This window comes from Pristiophorus japonicus, chromosome 7 (assembly GCF_044704955.1).
Source record: "Pristiophorus japonicus isolate sPriJap1 chromosome 7, sPriJap1.hap1, whole genome shotgun sequence".
Classification (NCBI taxonomy): Eukaryota; Metazoa; Chordata; class Chondrichthyes; family Pristiophoridae; genus Pristiophorus; species Pristiophorus japonicus.
The window spans coordinates 197,768,456-197,782,815 of NC_091983.1; the positions used below are offsets into that span (position 1 = coordinate 197,768,456).

At 47.3% G+C, this 14,360-nt stretch overlaps 1 protein-coding gene and 1 long non-coding RNA gene across 2 annotated transcripts in view; one reads left to right on the forward strand and one right to left on the reverse strand.

Annotated features, from left to right (window-relative positions):
- Nucleotides 1-397: 397 nt before the first annotated feature.
- On the forward strand, nt 398-12,868 carry LOC139267410 (uncharacterized). The gene is made up of 2 exons (XR_011593897.1): nt 398-475; nt 12,604-12,868. It is a non-coding gene; the product is annotated as an uncharacterized lncRNA (long non-coding RNA).
- Nucleotides 3,892-14,360, reverse strand: part of gnmt (glycine N-methyltransferase) — a 94,023-nt gene continuing 83,554 nt past the window's right edge. The window contains exons 6-7 of the mRNA XM_070885698.1: nt 12,643-12,764; nt 3,892-7,927 (exon numbers count right to left, since the gene is read on the reverse strand). Coding sequence (XP_070741799.1) covers nt 7,756-7,927; nt 12,643-12,764 — 294 coding nt within the window. The 3' untranslated portion in view covers nt 3,892-7,755. The remainder of the gene's footprint in view (nt 7,928-12,642; nt 12,765-14,360) is intronic.

Here is a 14,360-nt window from a genome sequence, read left to right on the forward strand (position 1 = left end):
CACGGCAAATGTCCTCAAAACTCTTGCGCCTGAAAAAGCAGGCGCACAGCCTACTTTTACAGGCGTAAGAGTGTGAAAACATAGAAAAACATGATTAAAATTAAATTTTTAAAAACGCATTTATGTTAAAACCCTGCCCACTCAGATAATATTTTAAACCCTAACCCTAACTTTTTTTTAAAAATTGGGAATTAAAAAAAAACATGTGTAACATTTTTAATTTCTATTCGTTTATTGTGTGAGGTGTATTTTAAATGTTTTATGTAGTGTTTGTGCGTTTTGGGCTTTTTCTCATTCATTGCAATAGGAGTTTTGTAACTTACGGAACTCCTATTACAATGAATGAGAAAATACTTACCTGTGATTGGGTGTCCAGGCACACGTGACTCTTGCGGACGTCCCAACGTGCACGCGCTGCCGTCGCAGGGAGAGGAGGCCTGGGGATCGGGAGTTCCAGCGGGCACAGCAGCTTCAGGTAAGTGAGCATTTTATTTCTATTTTTTCTGGATTTACCAGTGAGAAGCCCTCCTCGGAATTTCGGCCCCATAGAGTTGATATCTTCACTTTATCTCTATCTTTATCTCCTTTCTTCACATCAAGCAATCCCAGGTCGGGTTCTAAAATCTTGAGTCCTTGGAAAGGGTTCAGAGGTGATTTACTAGAATGGGACCAGGGATGAGGGACTTCATTTATCTGGAGAGATTAAAGAAGCTGGGGTTGTTCTCCTTAGAGCAGAGAAGGTTTAGAGAAGATTTAATAAGGTGTTCAACATTTTGAGGGGTTTTGATAGCGTAACTAAGGAGAAACTGTTTCCATTGACAGGCGGGTCGGTAACCAGAGGACACAGATTTAGGGTGATTGGCAAAAGATCCAGAGGCGAGATGAGAATTTTTTTTAATGCAAGTTATGATCTGGAAGGCACTGCCTGAAGGGGTGGTGGAAGTAGATTCAATAATAATTTTCAACAGGGAATTGGATAAATATTTGAAAAGGAACAATTCGCAGGGTTATGGCGAAAGAGCAGGGGAGTGGGGCTAGTTGGAGAGTATGGCAGAGGTTCCAGGTGCAGGACGCTGGGCAGGGGCAGTTGCGGATCTTTTTAAGCATTGCATGAAGGCCAATTGTTACATGTTAGTTTTCTTATTTAGGTTTTCATTGTTGTTTGAGAGTAATTTTTTTTGGCAGACCCTACAATCCATGTTTACATCTCACTCAATGTAACGTGTTTGCAATTGCCTTGTTCACTTTGAGGCACAACATGGAATCTGACCTTTCCTTTAGGCGAGGCATTTCACGGCATTAACAATAATGACATTATGATGTTACTAGCAGAGACCCGCAAAACATTTGCGGTCAAATTATCAAATTAGTATCGTTATTGCAACAATATTTGTTTAGACTTATCTTATTTATCTATAGAATCAACGCCGATGTCTTCCCTCCCCCCCCCCCTCTCTCTCCCCCCCCCCCCCTCTCTCTCCCTCCCCCCCCCCCCCTCTCTCTCCCTCCCCCCCCCCTCTCTCTCTCCCTCCCCCCCCCCCTCTCTCTCTCCCTCCCCCCCCCCCTCTCTCTCTCCCTCCCCCCCCCCCCTCTCTCTCTCCCTCCCCCCCCCCCCCCTCTCTCTCCCTCCCCCCCCCCCCCCTCTCTCTCTCCCTCTCTCTCTCCCTCTCCCTCCCCCCCCCTCTCCCTCCCCCCCCCCTCTCTCTCTCCCCCCCCCCTCTCTCTCTCCCTCTCCCTCCCCCCCCCTCTCTCTCTCCCTCTCTCTCTCCCTCTCCCTCCCCCCCCCTCTCCCTCCCCCCCCCCTCTCTCTCTCCCTCTCCCTCCCCCCCCTCTCTCTCTCTCCCTCCCCCCCCCTCTCTCTCTCTCCCTCCCCCCCCCTCTCTCTCTCCCTCCCCCCCCCTCTCTCTCTCCCTCCCCCCCCCTCTCTCTCTCCCTCCCCCCCCCTCTCTCTCTCCCTCCCCCCCCCCTCTCTCTCTCTCCCTCCCCCCCCCTCTCTCTCTCCCTCCCCCCCCCTCTCTCTCTCCCTCTCCCCCCCCCTCTCTCTCTCCCTCCCCCCCCCCTCTCTCTCTCCCTCCCCCCCCCCTCTCTCTCTCCCTCCCCCCCCCCTCTCTCTCTCCCTCCCCCCCCCCTCTCTCTCTCCCTCCCCCCCCCCTCTCTCTCTCCCTCCCCCCCCCCTCTCTCTCTCCCTCCCCCCCCCCTCCCCAGGAGCTCCACAGGTGAGCCGAGCCAGAGGTCAGTGGTAAAAGGGGTGGAGGGGAGGAAATTGCCCATGCCTGAGATAATATATTTCAGGGCTCTATTGAGTGTGAATGAATGCCAGAGAACTGGAGATTGGCCAGTGTTGGACCCATTTAAAAAAAAAAGTGAGGCAGAGCTAACCCAGGTAATGACAGGATATGACCTCCAATGGCCCAGTCACAGGAGAAGCACCAGATTAGGCTCTAGAACACAGTATACTGGCACCATGGCAAACATCGGGGTCGTAAAAAAGACAAGTCTGCATGTGACGCAATGAAACCAATGTGCAATTCATTTGCATTGTGCACAGAGACTGTTCCTGTATTGATTGGTACTTTGGATTCTGCCAGGAAATAAATGGTTCTGTTGGTAGCTGGGCAGTAGGCCTTACTTGGGGTCTAGAAGAACTAGGGCAGAGAGTTGGCAAGATTGTTAATGCGGGGAAGGAGGAGGGGCAGGGACTCATTAATAGAAAGACTTTTCAATCCACTGGGAGCTGGTAACTGTTGGGTCCCCTCAGCTGTGGGAGGTCTTCCCTGTCGATAGCCCTGCTCTAATGGCAGCTCCATGCGTAGTCCTCGCTGAACAACAAAACTGTGAAGCTTGCAGCAACTCATGATGATGTGTCATATTCTGCCTGGCTATGCTGGAGGAAGCCCACAGATCAGAATTATTGGTTGAAGATTCCAATGGCATACTTGAAGATGGTTCTAGTAGATCTAACTGTTAGCTGTTTTGAAGGGATCATAAAAATGTCCATTAACACACTCCGGAGAGAGAATTGGGTGTAACATCAGAATGATCTCACCTCAGAGACCACAGCTGGGGCAGAGGGAGTGGGGGGGCGGGGGTGGAAGGAGCAATTTGCCAGGAGCCCACACCTAAGAGGGTGGTAGCAAATTTAATTGGCTGCTCCACTAACAAGGAATGATTGTTATTTTCTATGTTACCAGGAACATTATGACATAGATTGAAATTCACTGTAAATTTTATTCTGTTTGTTCATAGATTACATGCATTAAAAAAAAAATAAAGCATCGAGTTGGTTTACAAGTGGTCTGGTTTCACTAGTGTTCATCACTCTGCCTTCCGGAAGATAGGAGAAACACATGTGGGGGGGGGGGTGGGGAGGGGCATTGGAGATGACGGGATCCAGCTCACATCGTTCCCGCCCTGCATCACACGTTCCTGTGACTGGACATTAGGCAGTAATCTCCTGATGGTGGGGAGAGACCAGTGATGCTGAACTCAATAGAATATCCAGTGCAGGCCCAAACCTTGTAACATTAACACTGTCGCCATAGTGATTTATCATTAATAATAATGAACTAAAAACATGTTGGAGCAGTGTTTGTGTTTGCAGGGGGCAGATTCTCCGGTTCGTGTACTTGGTGTAAAGGACAGAGGTGAAAATTGGACGGGGAAGGTCACATATGCTTATATACTGCCCCCTATTTCCATCCATTTAAATCAACACCCCAGGTGCAAAGGTCAGGAGTCAGAGGTGGAGACTCGTGACATCAGGTCTCCTCCCCCCCCCCCTTATGTGGCCCCAGGAATGTCAGTGTTTCTACAGAGCAGGGCCTGCACCCGACATTCTCACTGAAATGAGGCATCTCTCTGCGGTTTGACCTGCACTCCCATCGTTTCCAAGGCAATTGCAGCCTCTAGTGTTGGACTGTTGAATATAAAAAGCAATCCAATAACCAGACATTAACCACAGCTTGCATTAATCATACTCAGAAACCAGAAACCCCAATATACAGCAAGTTTATTTCTGTGTTAACCATGAATCAGCTAAGAGCATATGCCTGAGAAGTTTAATGGTGCATTTCACCCGACCAATAACAGTAACAATAATAATTGAAATATTGTTTAAAAAGTGCGTGTTGTCATTGGGGCCTGCAAGCCCAGGCGATATTACATTCTCAAACATTCCCACATGACAGGATCGATGCTAAATGTCATTGTCAAAAGGTCTTCGCACACATATAGAATGCTGAACTATTTGGCCAATACAATACAGTAAATCGGAGGATGTGGTGCTACACTGTTTCCATGCTGGGGCCATGCCATACCTCGAGCACTGGGCCCTGTTCTAGTCACCAAGACAACAAGGGAGATTTTCAACACCAGGATGCGCTGCACGAGACTGATCTCTGGGGGCAGCGGATGGAATTATGAGCGAAATTTGGGCTTTCTAGCTTAAAAAGGAAGCATTTAGAGAAAGTTAAGGCAGTAAATAGTATGGAAAAGTTAAATCTGGAAAACTAAGTGTATGGGTCGGGTAAGTGGGGGAACTGGGTCAAAGGGCAAATTAATTTTTGATGCCAGGAAGTTCATCACACAAGGAATGATCAACACTTTGAATGGACTCCAGATTGGGTAGTTGGAGCAAAAGTCCCTGGAATTGTTTAAGAATCAGTTGGAAGCTGTGATGGGTGGCCTGTAGAACTTTTTTCTGGATGGATGAGCTAAGATGGGACATTTGCCTTTCTTGTCTGTATCTCTCTTACGATAAGTGTTGGTCCAGTTTCTGGCAGTGCGTTTTCCTCACTCATACTGTGTACAATGACCGGACAGTAAGAGTGCACCATTCGTGCTTCTGCTGGCACCGCTCGTGCCCTTTAAGAACAATGTCATATGCACGGTGGAAGAGCTCGCTTCTTCTTTTGAGGTGGATTGTGGGACAAGGTAAAGTTTTCTGGTTAATGTTGTGCAACTGCTGTGGCCCAAATCTTTTTCCTTGACTCACAAGGCAACAGAAGCAGAACCACAGAGCGGCTGTAGAGTTCACTAGTCACTCGCTCCAGAGTAAACATTTAAACTATGGAAGGTCCCAGGTTCAATCTCCGGCCTGTGATAAGTTAGCTGACCTCAACTGAGAAACAATGGATGGGCAGAACATAAGAAAATAAGAATTAGGGGCAGGAGAAGGTCCTACAACCCCTCGATCCTGCTCCGCCTTTCAATAAGATCATGGCTGAACTTCCATTTCAACTCCAGTTTCCTGTTCCATCCCCATATCACTTGATTCTCCTAGATTCTAAAATTCTGTATCTCAGCCTTGAATATACTCAATGACTCAGCATCCACAGTCCATGGGGGTAGAGAATTCCAAATATTCACAAACATTTGAGTGAAGCAATTTCTCCTCATCTTAGTCTAAATGGCTGATCCCTTAGCCAGAGACTATCCTCCCTATTTCTGGACTCTCCAGCCAGGGGAAGCAACCTCTTTGCATTTACGCTGCCAATCTCCCTCAGAATCTTGTATGTTTACATCTCATTCCCTAAACTCTAGACAGTATTGTTCCAATCTATTCAATCTCTCCTCATAGGACAATCCTCTCATGCCAGGAATCAATCTAGTGAACCTTTGTTTCACTCCTTCTAAGGCAAGTATATCCTTCCTTAGATAAGGAGACCAAAACTGTGCACAGTATTCCAGGTGTGGTCTCACCAAAGCCCTGTACAATTGTAGCAAGATGTCTTACACTTGTACTCCCAACACTCTAGCAATAAATGCCAACATGCATTTGCCTTCCTAATTGCTTGCCATCATCCTAGGCAGTTCCTCGAAACGAGGATGACTTGCTTCCACGTCAAAAAGGGATGATTCACCGGTCTTTCAATGAAGGACATAACATTCCAGGTCCCGAACTACATGTTGAAGGGTGGAAGATGCCTGTGCGTGGATTTTTTTAACGTGTGGTGGCCCGTTGCACACCAGCCACCACACGGGCTTGACAGAGCTAGGTCTTGGTCCAGTGGCAAGGATTAACCAAGACGACTGGAGACCAGTTCTGTCGCACGGACCTAGCACTCACACATGTTGCAGTGTGGGCTGGCCCGTGCTGCCCCTGGGACCTCGTCTCATCTGGGCCCTGAACTCAGCAGCACTACTGGCCCCACACTCTGGCGCAGCCTCCTGCATGAGCTCAGAGGTGTCATCCTCCTGCTCCTCCTCCTCTGGGTCGTCGCCACCGTCTGCACCCGTGGAAGGCGCTGGTGCATTGCTTCCTGTACCTGCATGTTAACTCTGTTTCCTGTATGAGGCCACCTAAATCTCTCAACACCAATAGTTTTTCACCATGTAAACAAAATATTAAGTTTTCCCATTTTTCCTACCAAAGTTAAAAACCTCACATTATACGCCACCTGCCATCTTATTGCCCACTCTCTTAACCGGTCTATATCCCTTTGCTGGATCTTTTTGTCCTCTTCACAGCTTACTTCCCCACCTAGCTTTGTTTCATCAGCAAACCAGGATACATTACAGTCAATCCTTTATCTTAAGTCATTATATCGGTCCAAGCACTGATCCTTGCGGCACCCCATTAGTTACAGCCTGCCAACCTGAAAATAATCCATTTATCCATACTCCCCATTAACCAATCCTCTATGCATACTAATATATTACCCATGAGCCCTTAACTTGCCCAACAGCCTTTTATGTGGTATCTTATTGATTGCCTTTTGGAAATCCAAATATATTACATCCACTGGTTCCCCTTTATCTATCCTGCTAGTTACATCCTCAAAATTAATACATTTATCAAACACTATTTCCCTTTCATAAAACCATTTTAACTCTGCCTAATCATATTATAATTTTTAAGTACTAGGTTACCACTTCCTTAATAATGGATTCCAGCATTTTCTGATGACTGATGTAAGGCTAACTGGCCTGTAGTTCCCTGTTTTCTCTCTCCCTACTTTCTTGAATAGTGGGATTATATTTTCTACCTTCCAATCCGCTGGGACCGTTGTAGAATCTAGGAAATTTTGGAAGATAATGGCCAATGTGGGGGTGAGGGGGGAGCACTACAAAATCACCAGTTTCCCACTCCTTATTGCTTTATGTGTTGTTTATGTATGTGTATATGGTGTGTGTGTGTGTCCATGTTTATGTATGTGTATATGATTGTGTGTGTGTGTGTGTGTATGATTGTGTGTGTGTGTGTGTGTGTGTGTGTGTGTGTGTAAAGGGGTATCCGGTGAGGACAGTACTTCACCTATGATGACCTCACAATAAAACAGCCAACCAGTGCTCATGTTCTAGGCTCATGGATGACGACTCTCGGGCATGGTGCCAGGGGATTGCAATGCACACTGAGCTGTAGCCCACACGATATCACTACTTTCAGGATACGGAGGCGGAGTGGGGGTCACCCCGTCTGGTCATGATCATCACTCCGAACATTTGGCCGATGTTGACCGTTTTGGGTCTGGAACTGAAACTGGTACAGGGCCAACACCCAATACATTCAGTCAGGCTTTTACTAATTGCAGTATAATTATATAGTGGTTATCTTTTCCATGATCCACACCAATTGGCAATTAAAAGTCATGAACTTACATCCTGCTACAGTAAAGTTTTAAATCCCTCCTCCACTTTTTTTTGTCTTACTCTTTCACTCTATGCACTTTCTCTTTGTTGTTGTTCTGTAACTGCACATGTTCTGTCCCTGGGTTTTCCAGGGTCAAAGTCCCGATCTTTCCGTAGAGACGGTGTTCAACCAGTCCTCTTGACGACATGGATGAAATAGCATGGAGCGTGATCCTTGCCGGGCTTGTGGGGTTTAAAGTCACCGTACAGGTTGTGCTCACATTTTCCTTGGAATGCGTTCTTCAGCAACGCGGTAAAGTGGTCCACGCGGTGAGGGTAGTAGGATAGTCGGAAGGTGCTGAGGAAGAGAAAAGGATACAAAGGGTTTGATTGGGTTGTACAGTAATGAATCAATCATTAAAAAAATGGCAGCCTTTTTTGCTTGTTAACAGATGTTAAAGGGCAGCGTTTTGGAGTCCAAACACAAGGCATGTGCAATAAAACAAGCGAATTAGAAGTGCAAATTCAACTAAATGGGTAGGATGTAGTGGCCATCACGGAGATCTGGCTACAACCTGAAAATGACTGGAAGATAAATATTCCAGGTTATAAGGTCTTTAGAAAGGACAGGGAAATTGGAAAGGGGGTGGGGGAGGGAGGAGGAGTAGCAATATTGATATAGCACACTATTACAGCAGTAGAAAGAGGTGATATCAATAAGGGTGTGCAGGCAGTAGAAACACTATGGGTAGAATTGAGGAATAGAAAAGGCTGCAAGAATTTGGTGGTTGTTGTTTATAGACTTCCAGGTAGCAGTGATATAGCAGGATACATAAACTTGGAGATCCAAGAAGATTGGTGCAAAAACAGAGTAGTTATAAAGGATGATTTTAATTTTCACATAGACTGGGAGAAGCAGAGCAGCTCGAGTCCCAAAGGTAGTAGATTTTTTGAGTGTATTCGGGACAGCTTCCTGCAACATGTTTTTGAACCAACAAGAGAACAGGCCACATTAGATTTAGTAATGAGTAATGATCCTGAACTAGTTAATAATCGAACACGAAAACTCTCCACTTGCCTGGATTAGTGCAGCTTCAACAACGCTCAAGAAGCTCGACACCATCCAGGACAAAGCAGCCCACTAGATTGTCACCTCATGCATCTACCTTAAACATTCACTCTGCCCACCACCGACATACTGTGGCTACAAGATGCACTGCAGCAACTCACCAAGGCTTCTTCGGCAGCACCTCCCAAACCCGCGATCTCCACCATCTGGAAGGACAAGGGCAGCAGGCGCATGAAGCACCACCACCTCCAAGTTCCCCTCCAAGTCACACAGCATCCCGACTTGGAAGTATATCACTATTCCTTCATCGTTGCTGGGACAAAATCCAGGAACTCCCTCGGTAACAACACTGTGGGAGTACCTTCACTACAAGGACTGCAGCGGTTCAAGATGGCGGCTCACCACCACCACCTTCTCAAGGGCAATTAGGATGTGCCGGTGGTGGAGGGAGTGAATGTTTAAGGTGGTGGATGGGCTGACAATCGAGCGGGCTGCTTTGTCCTGGATAGTGTCGAGCTTCTTGCGTGTTGTTGGAACTGCACTCATCCAGGCAAGTGGAGAATATTCCATCACACTCCTGTGCCTTATAGATGGTGGAAAGACTTTGGGGAGTCAGGAGTTGAGAAGCTCATCACAGAGTACTCTGTCTCTTGTAGCCACTGTATTTTTGTGGTTGCTCCAGTTAAGTTTCTGGTCAATTGTTAACCCCCAGGATGTTGATGGTGGGGGATTCGGCGATGTTCATGCTGTTGAATAATTTGGGGTGGTGGTTATCTTGTTTGAGAGAGTCATTGCCTGGCACATGTATGGCAAAAATGTTACCTGCCAGTTCAGCCCAAGCCTGAATGTCATCCAGGTCTTGCTACATGTAGGCAGGGACTCTTTCATTACCTGAGGAATTGCAAATGGAACTGAACACTGTGCAGTCATCAGCGAACATCCCCACTTCTGACATGATAGAGGGAAGGTCATTGATGAAGCAATTGAAGATGGTTGGGCCTAGGGCACTGCCCTGAGGAACTCCTTCAGTGATGTCCTGGGGCTGAAATGTTTGGCCTCCAACAACATCAACCATCTTCCTTTGTGTTAGGTATGACTCCAGTCAGTGACGAGTTCTTTCCCCGATTCCCATTGGACTTCAGTTTTACTAGGGTTCCTTGATGCCGCACTCAGTCAAATACTGCCTTGATGTCAAGGGCAGCCATTCGCACCTCACCTCCTGGAATTCAGCTCTTTTGTCCATGTTTGGACCAAGGCTGCAATGAGGTCTGGAGCTGAGTGGTTCTGGTGGAACCCAAACTGAGCATCGGTGAGCAGGTTATTGATGGGTAAGTGCCGCTTGATAGTACTGTCGACGACACCTTCCATCACTTTGGTGATGATTGAGAGTAGACAGATGGGATAGTAATTGGCCGGATTGGATTTCTCCTGCTTTTAGTGCTTGGGAAGTTTTCCACATTGTTGGGTAGATGCCAGTGTTCTGGAGCACAAGATTTCAGCATGACATCCGGGATGTTGGCAGGGCCCATTGCCTTTGCTGTATCCAGTGTGCTCAGCCATTTCTTGATACCACATGGAGTGAGTCAAATTGGCTGGTTGCTGTGATGGTGGGGACATCAGGAGGAGGCCGATATGGATCATCCACTCGGCACTTCTGGCTGAAGATGGTTGAAAACGCCTCAGCCTTGTATTTTGCACTTGTGTGCTGGGCTCCGCCATCATTGAGGATGGGGATATTCAGGGAGCCTCCTCCTCCCGTTGGTTTTTTAATTGTCCACCACTATTCGCAACTGGATGTCGCAGAACTGCAGAGCTTTGATCTGATCCGTTGATTGTGGGATCGCTTAGCTCGGTTTATAGCAAACTGTTTCCGCTGCTTAGCATGCATGTAGTCCCATGTTGCAGCTTCCCAGGTTGGCACCTCATTTTTAGGTATGCCTAGTGCTGCTCATGGCATGCTCTTCTGCACTCCTCATTGAACCCGGGTTGGTCCCCTGGCTTGATGGTAATGGTAGAGTAAGGGATGTGCTAGGCCATGAGGTTACAGATTCTGGTGGAATACAATTCTGCTGCTGATATTGGTCCACAGTGCCTCATGGGTGCCCAGTCTTGAACGGTGGTAATGCCACACAGTATGATGGAGGATGTCTTCAGTGTGAAGATGGGACTTTGTCTCCACAATGACTGTGGGGTGGTCGCTGCTAGCAATGCTGTCATGGACAGATGCACCTGCGATGGGTAGATTGGTGAGGACGATTTGTGGTTCTCTCACCACCTGCCGCAGGCCCAGTCTGGCAGTTATGTCCTTCAGGTCTCATCCAGCTTGGTCAGTAGTGGTGCTACCAAGCCACTCTCGATGATGGACACTGAAGACCCCACCCAGAGTACATAATAGGCCCTTGCTACCCTCAGTGCTTCTTCCAAGTGGTGTTCAACATGGAGGAGTACTGATTCATCAGCTGAGGGAGGGCGGTAGGTGGTAATCAGCAAACAGTTTCCTTGCCCGTGCTTGACCTGAAGCCATGAGACTTCATGGGGTCTGGATTCAATGTTGAGGACTCCCAGGGCCACTCCCTCCTGACTATATACCACTGTGCTGCCACCCCTGGCGGGTCTGTCCTGCCGGTGGGACAGGACATACCCAGGGATGATGATAGAGGAGTCTGGGACATTGGCTTAAAGGGTTGATTCTGTGAATATGACTATGTCAGCGTGTTGCTTGACTAGTCTGTGGGACAGCTCTCCCAATTTTGGCACAAGTCCCCAGATGTTAGTGAAGTGGACGCTGCAGGGTCGACTGGGCTGGGTGTGCTGTTGTCGTGTCTGTAGCCAGTGCCGAGGTCGATGCCGGGTGGTCCGTCCAGTTTTATTATTATTGTTTTCTGTAGTGGCTTGTTACAACTCAGTGGCTTGCTAGGCCATTTCAGACAGCAATTTAGAATCAACCATATTGCTGTGCATCTGGAGTCACATATAGGCCAGACCAGGTAAGGATGGCAGATTTCCTTCTCTAAAGGACATAATGAAAGAGATGGGTATTTATGTCAATCCGGTAGTTTCAAGGTCACCATTACTGACTCGAGCTTTTTATTCCAGATTTTAAAAGCTGCAGAGCTTTGATTAGACCTGTTGATTGTGGGATAGCTTAGCTCAGTTTATAACATGCTGCTTCCACTGCTTAGCATGCATGTCGTACAGGTAGAGCAGCCGAAATCCGGAAACCTTGGGACCGAGGCTGTTCCGGATTTTGGTTATTTCCGGATTTTGGAACGTCTTTCTGACGTCCCGTCCCGCATCTGGAAACGCCTGGGCCGAGGCAAGGATGATGTTGTGACGGAGGGTCCAGGGCGGCAGGGATGGGGGGGGGGGGGGCGCGGAGGGGCCGGGGCGGCAGAAGGGGGGGGGGGGGGGGCGCGGAGGGGCCGGGGCAGCGGAGGGTCCAGGGCGGTGGAGGGTCCAGGGCGGTGGAGGCGGGGGGCGAGGAGGGTCCAGGGCGGTGGCGGTAGGTCCAGGGCGGTGGAGGGTCCAGGGCGGTGGAGGCGGGGGGCGAGGAGGGTCCAGGGCGGTGGCGGTAGGTCCAGGGCGGCGGAGGGGCCGGGTGGCGGTGCTGCAGCGTTGACCGCCGGGAGAAACCTGCGTGAAGACCTGCAGAAATGGTAAGTTAAAGTTTTTATTAATTCTTTTTCAGCGAGTTAGTTGTTAAGGGTTTTGTGAATTTTTATTTTTTGGGGGGTGCTTCCCCCCTCCTCAGGCCCAACTCGCAGCGATAATCGGTTTTAAAAAACAGTGCCACACAACATGATGGAGGGTGTCCTTCGGGTGAAGACAGGACTTCGTATCTACAAGGACTGATGATATAGATTGTTAATAAAAAATAACTATTGTAAAACCGCTGATGGTGTTGCATTGAATTTATTTAAGATCACTCTTATTTTCAAAATTAAATTTTGATTTTGCCTCCTCAGACTTTTATCATCTACACCTGTTCCCGGACACAATCCTACCTCACATCTGGTTGTCCATCACTGTCCTGATTTGGGACATGAACAGTATAATCCAATGTCACCATGTGAGGCTTGTTGTTTACATACAGCACAGAGGTGTTGATATCCCTGGTGAGATCACTCTGGAAGACACAAATTGCAAAACATTTATTCTTCTCTGCTGATTTAGCTACTTGTGATTCTGTTCTTTGTTTGAATATGCAATAAAAACAGGACTAATACATGCCATTCTCTACCAATCATACTGGTGTGTATATCTTCTCATTGGTTACTCTCAACACAATGCAAATCGGAAAATCAAACCGCACCATTTTGCACTCTCTGTGTCAAATGATTTACCTTTCCCCTCTTGGATCTCGGTTTAAACCAACCCCAGACCAATGATGTGAACATCTTCTAAATTGTCATTCTCTGTCATAGAGATTACAAGGCTCAAACTGGTGCACTACGGCACTATTAATAACATAAGAAATAGGAGCAGGAGTAGGCCATACGGCCCCTCGAGCCTGCTCCACCATTCAATACAATCTTGGCTGATCTGATCATGTCCTCAGGTCCACTTCCCTGCCCGCTCCCCATAACCCCTTATCGTTTAAGAAACTATTTCTGTCTTAAATTTATTCAATGTCCGAGCTTCCACAGCTCTCGGAGGTAGCGAATTCCACAGATTTGCAACCCTCATCTCAGTTTTAAATGGGCAGCCCCTTATTCTAAGATTATGCCCTCTAGTTCTAGTCTCTCCTATCAGTGGAAACATCCTCTCTGCATCCACCTCGTCAAGCCCCCTCATAATCTTAAATGTTTTGATCTCATTCTTCTGAATTCCAATGAATAGAGGCCCAACCTCCTCAACCTTTCCTCATAAGTCAACCCCCTCATCTCCAGAATCAACCTAGTGAACCTTCTCTGAACTGCCTATTGTTGGACAGCAGAAACAGCTTTACCTTGCAGCTGTCCATTCTATATCTGACCTGGAAGTGTGTGATTTCTACAATGGCCACTTCCAATGAAAATACATTCTGATCCTCAGCATTAAGGTCCCTCGCCTTGATGAGTACAAAGGCCATGAAAATCCACAGTCCTCTCAGTGCACTTCCAGTATTGGAGTTAAAAGTTAAACTAAAGACGGACAAAGTGCTGTGATCTGTTGAGATATCATAGAATGATACAGTACAGAAGGAGGCCACTCAACCCAGATTGCCTGTGCCAACTCTATTACAGAGCTATCCAATTAGTCCCATATTTCCGATCGCCCTGCAAATGTTTTGTTTCCATGTATATCGCCCATTTCTATTTGAATGTTGAATTGCTTCCACCACCCATTTGGGTACTGCATTTCAGATCATAATACCTTGCTGTGTAAAAATAATTCCTTCTCATCTCACACCTTTTTTTTGCCAATTATATTCCATGGTTCTACTGAGAGAGATTGTGTGCACATTTTCAAAGGGTGACAAGAGTGATGTCAAGTAATTACAGGCCATTTCGTCTAACATCTGTGGTTGGGCATCATTTGGAATCTTTAACTAAAGATGAAATTACTAAGTGTCCAGGTGAAGAGAAAATACTCAGGTGCAACACAGATTTCAGAAAGGAACACTGTACATCGCAAACCCGATGACAGACCTTTGAGGAGATGCAGTGGATGTGCTGTAAATAGACTTTCAGAGAGCTTTTGAAAAGGTACCATACAGGAAGACACGAGAGAAATAGGGTGT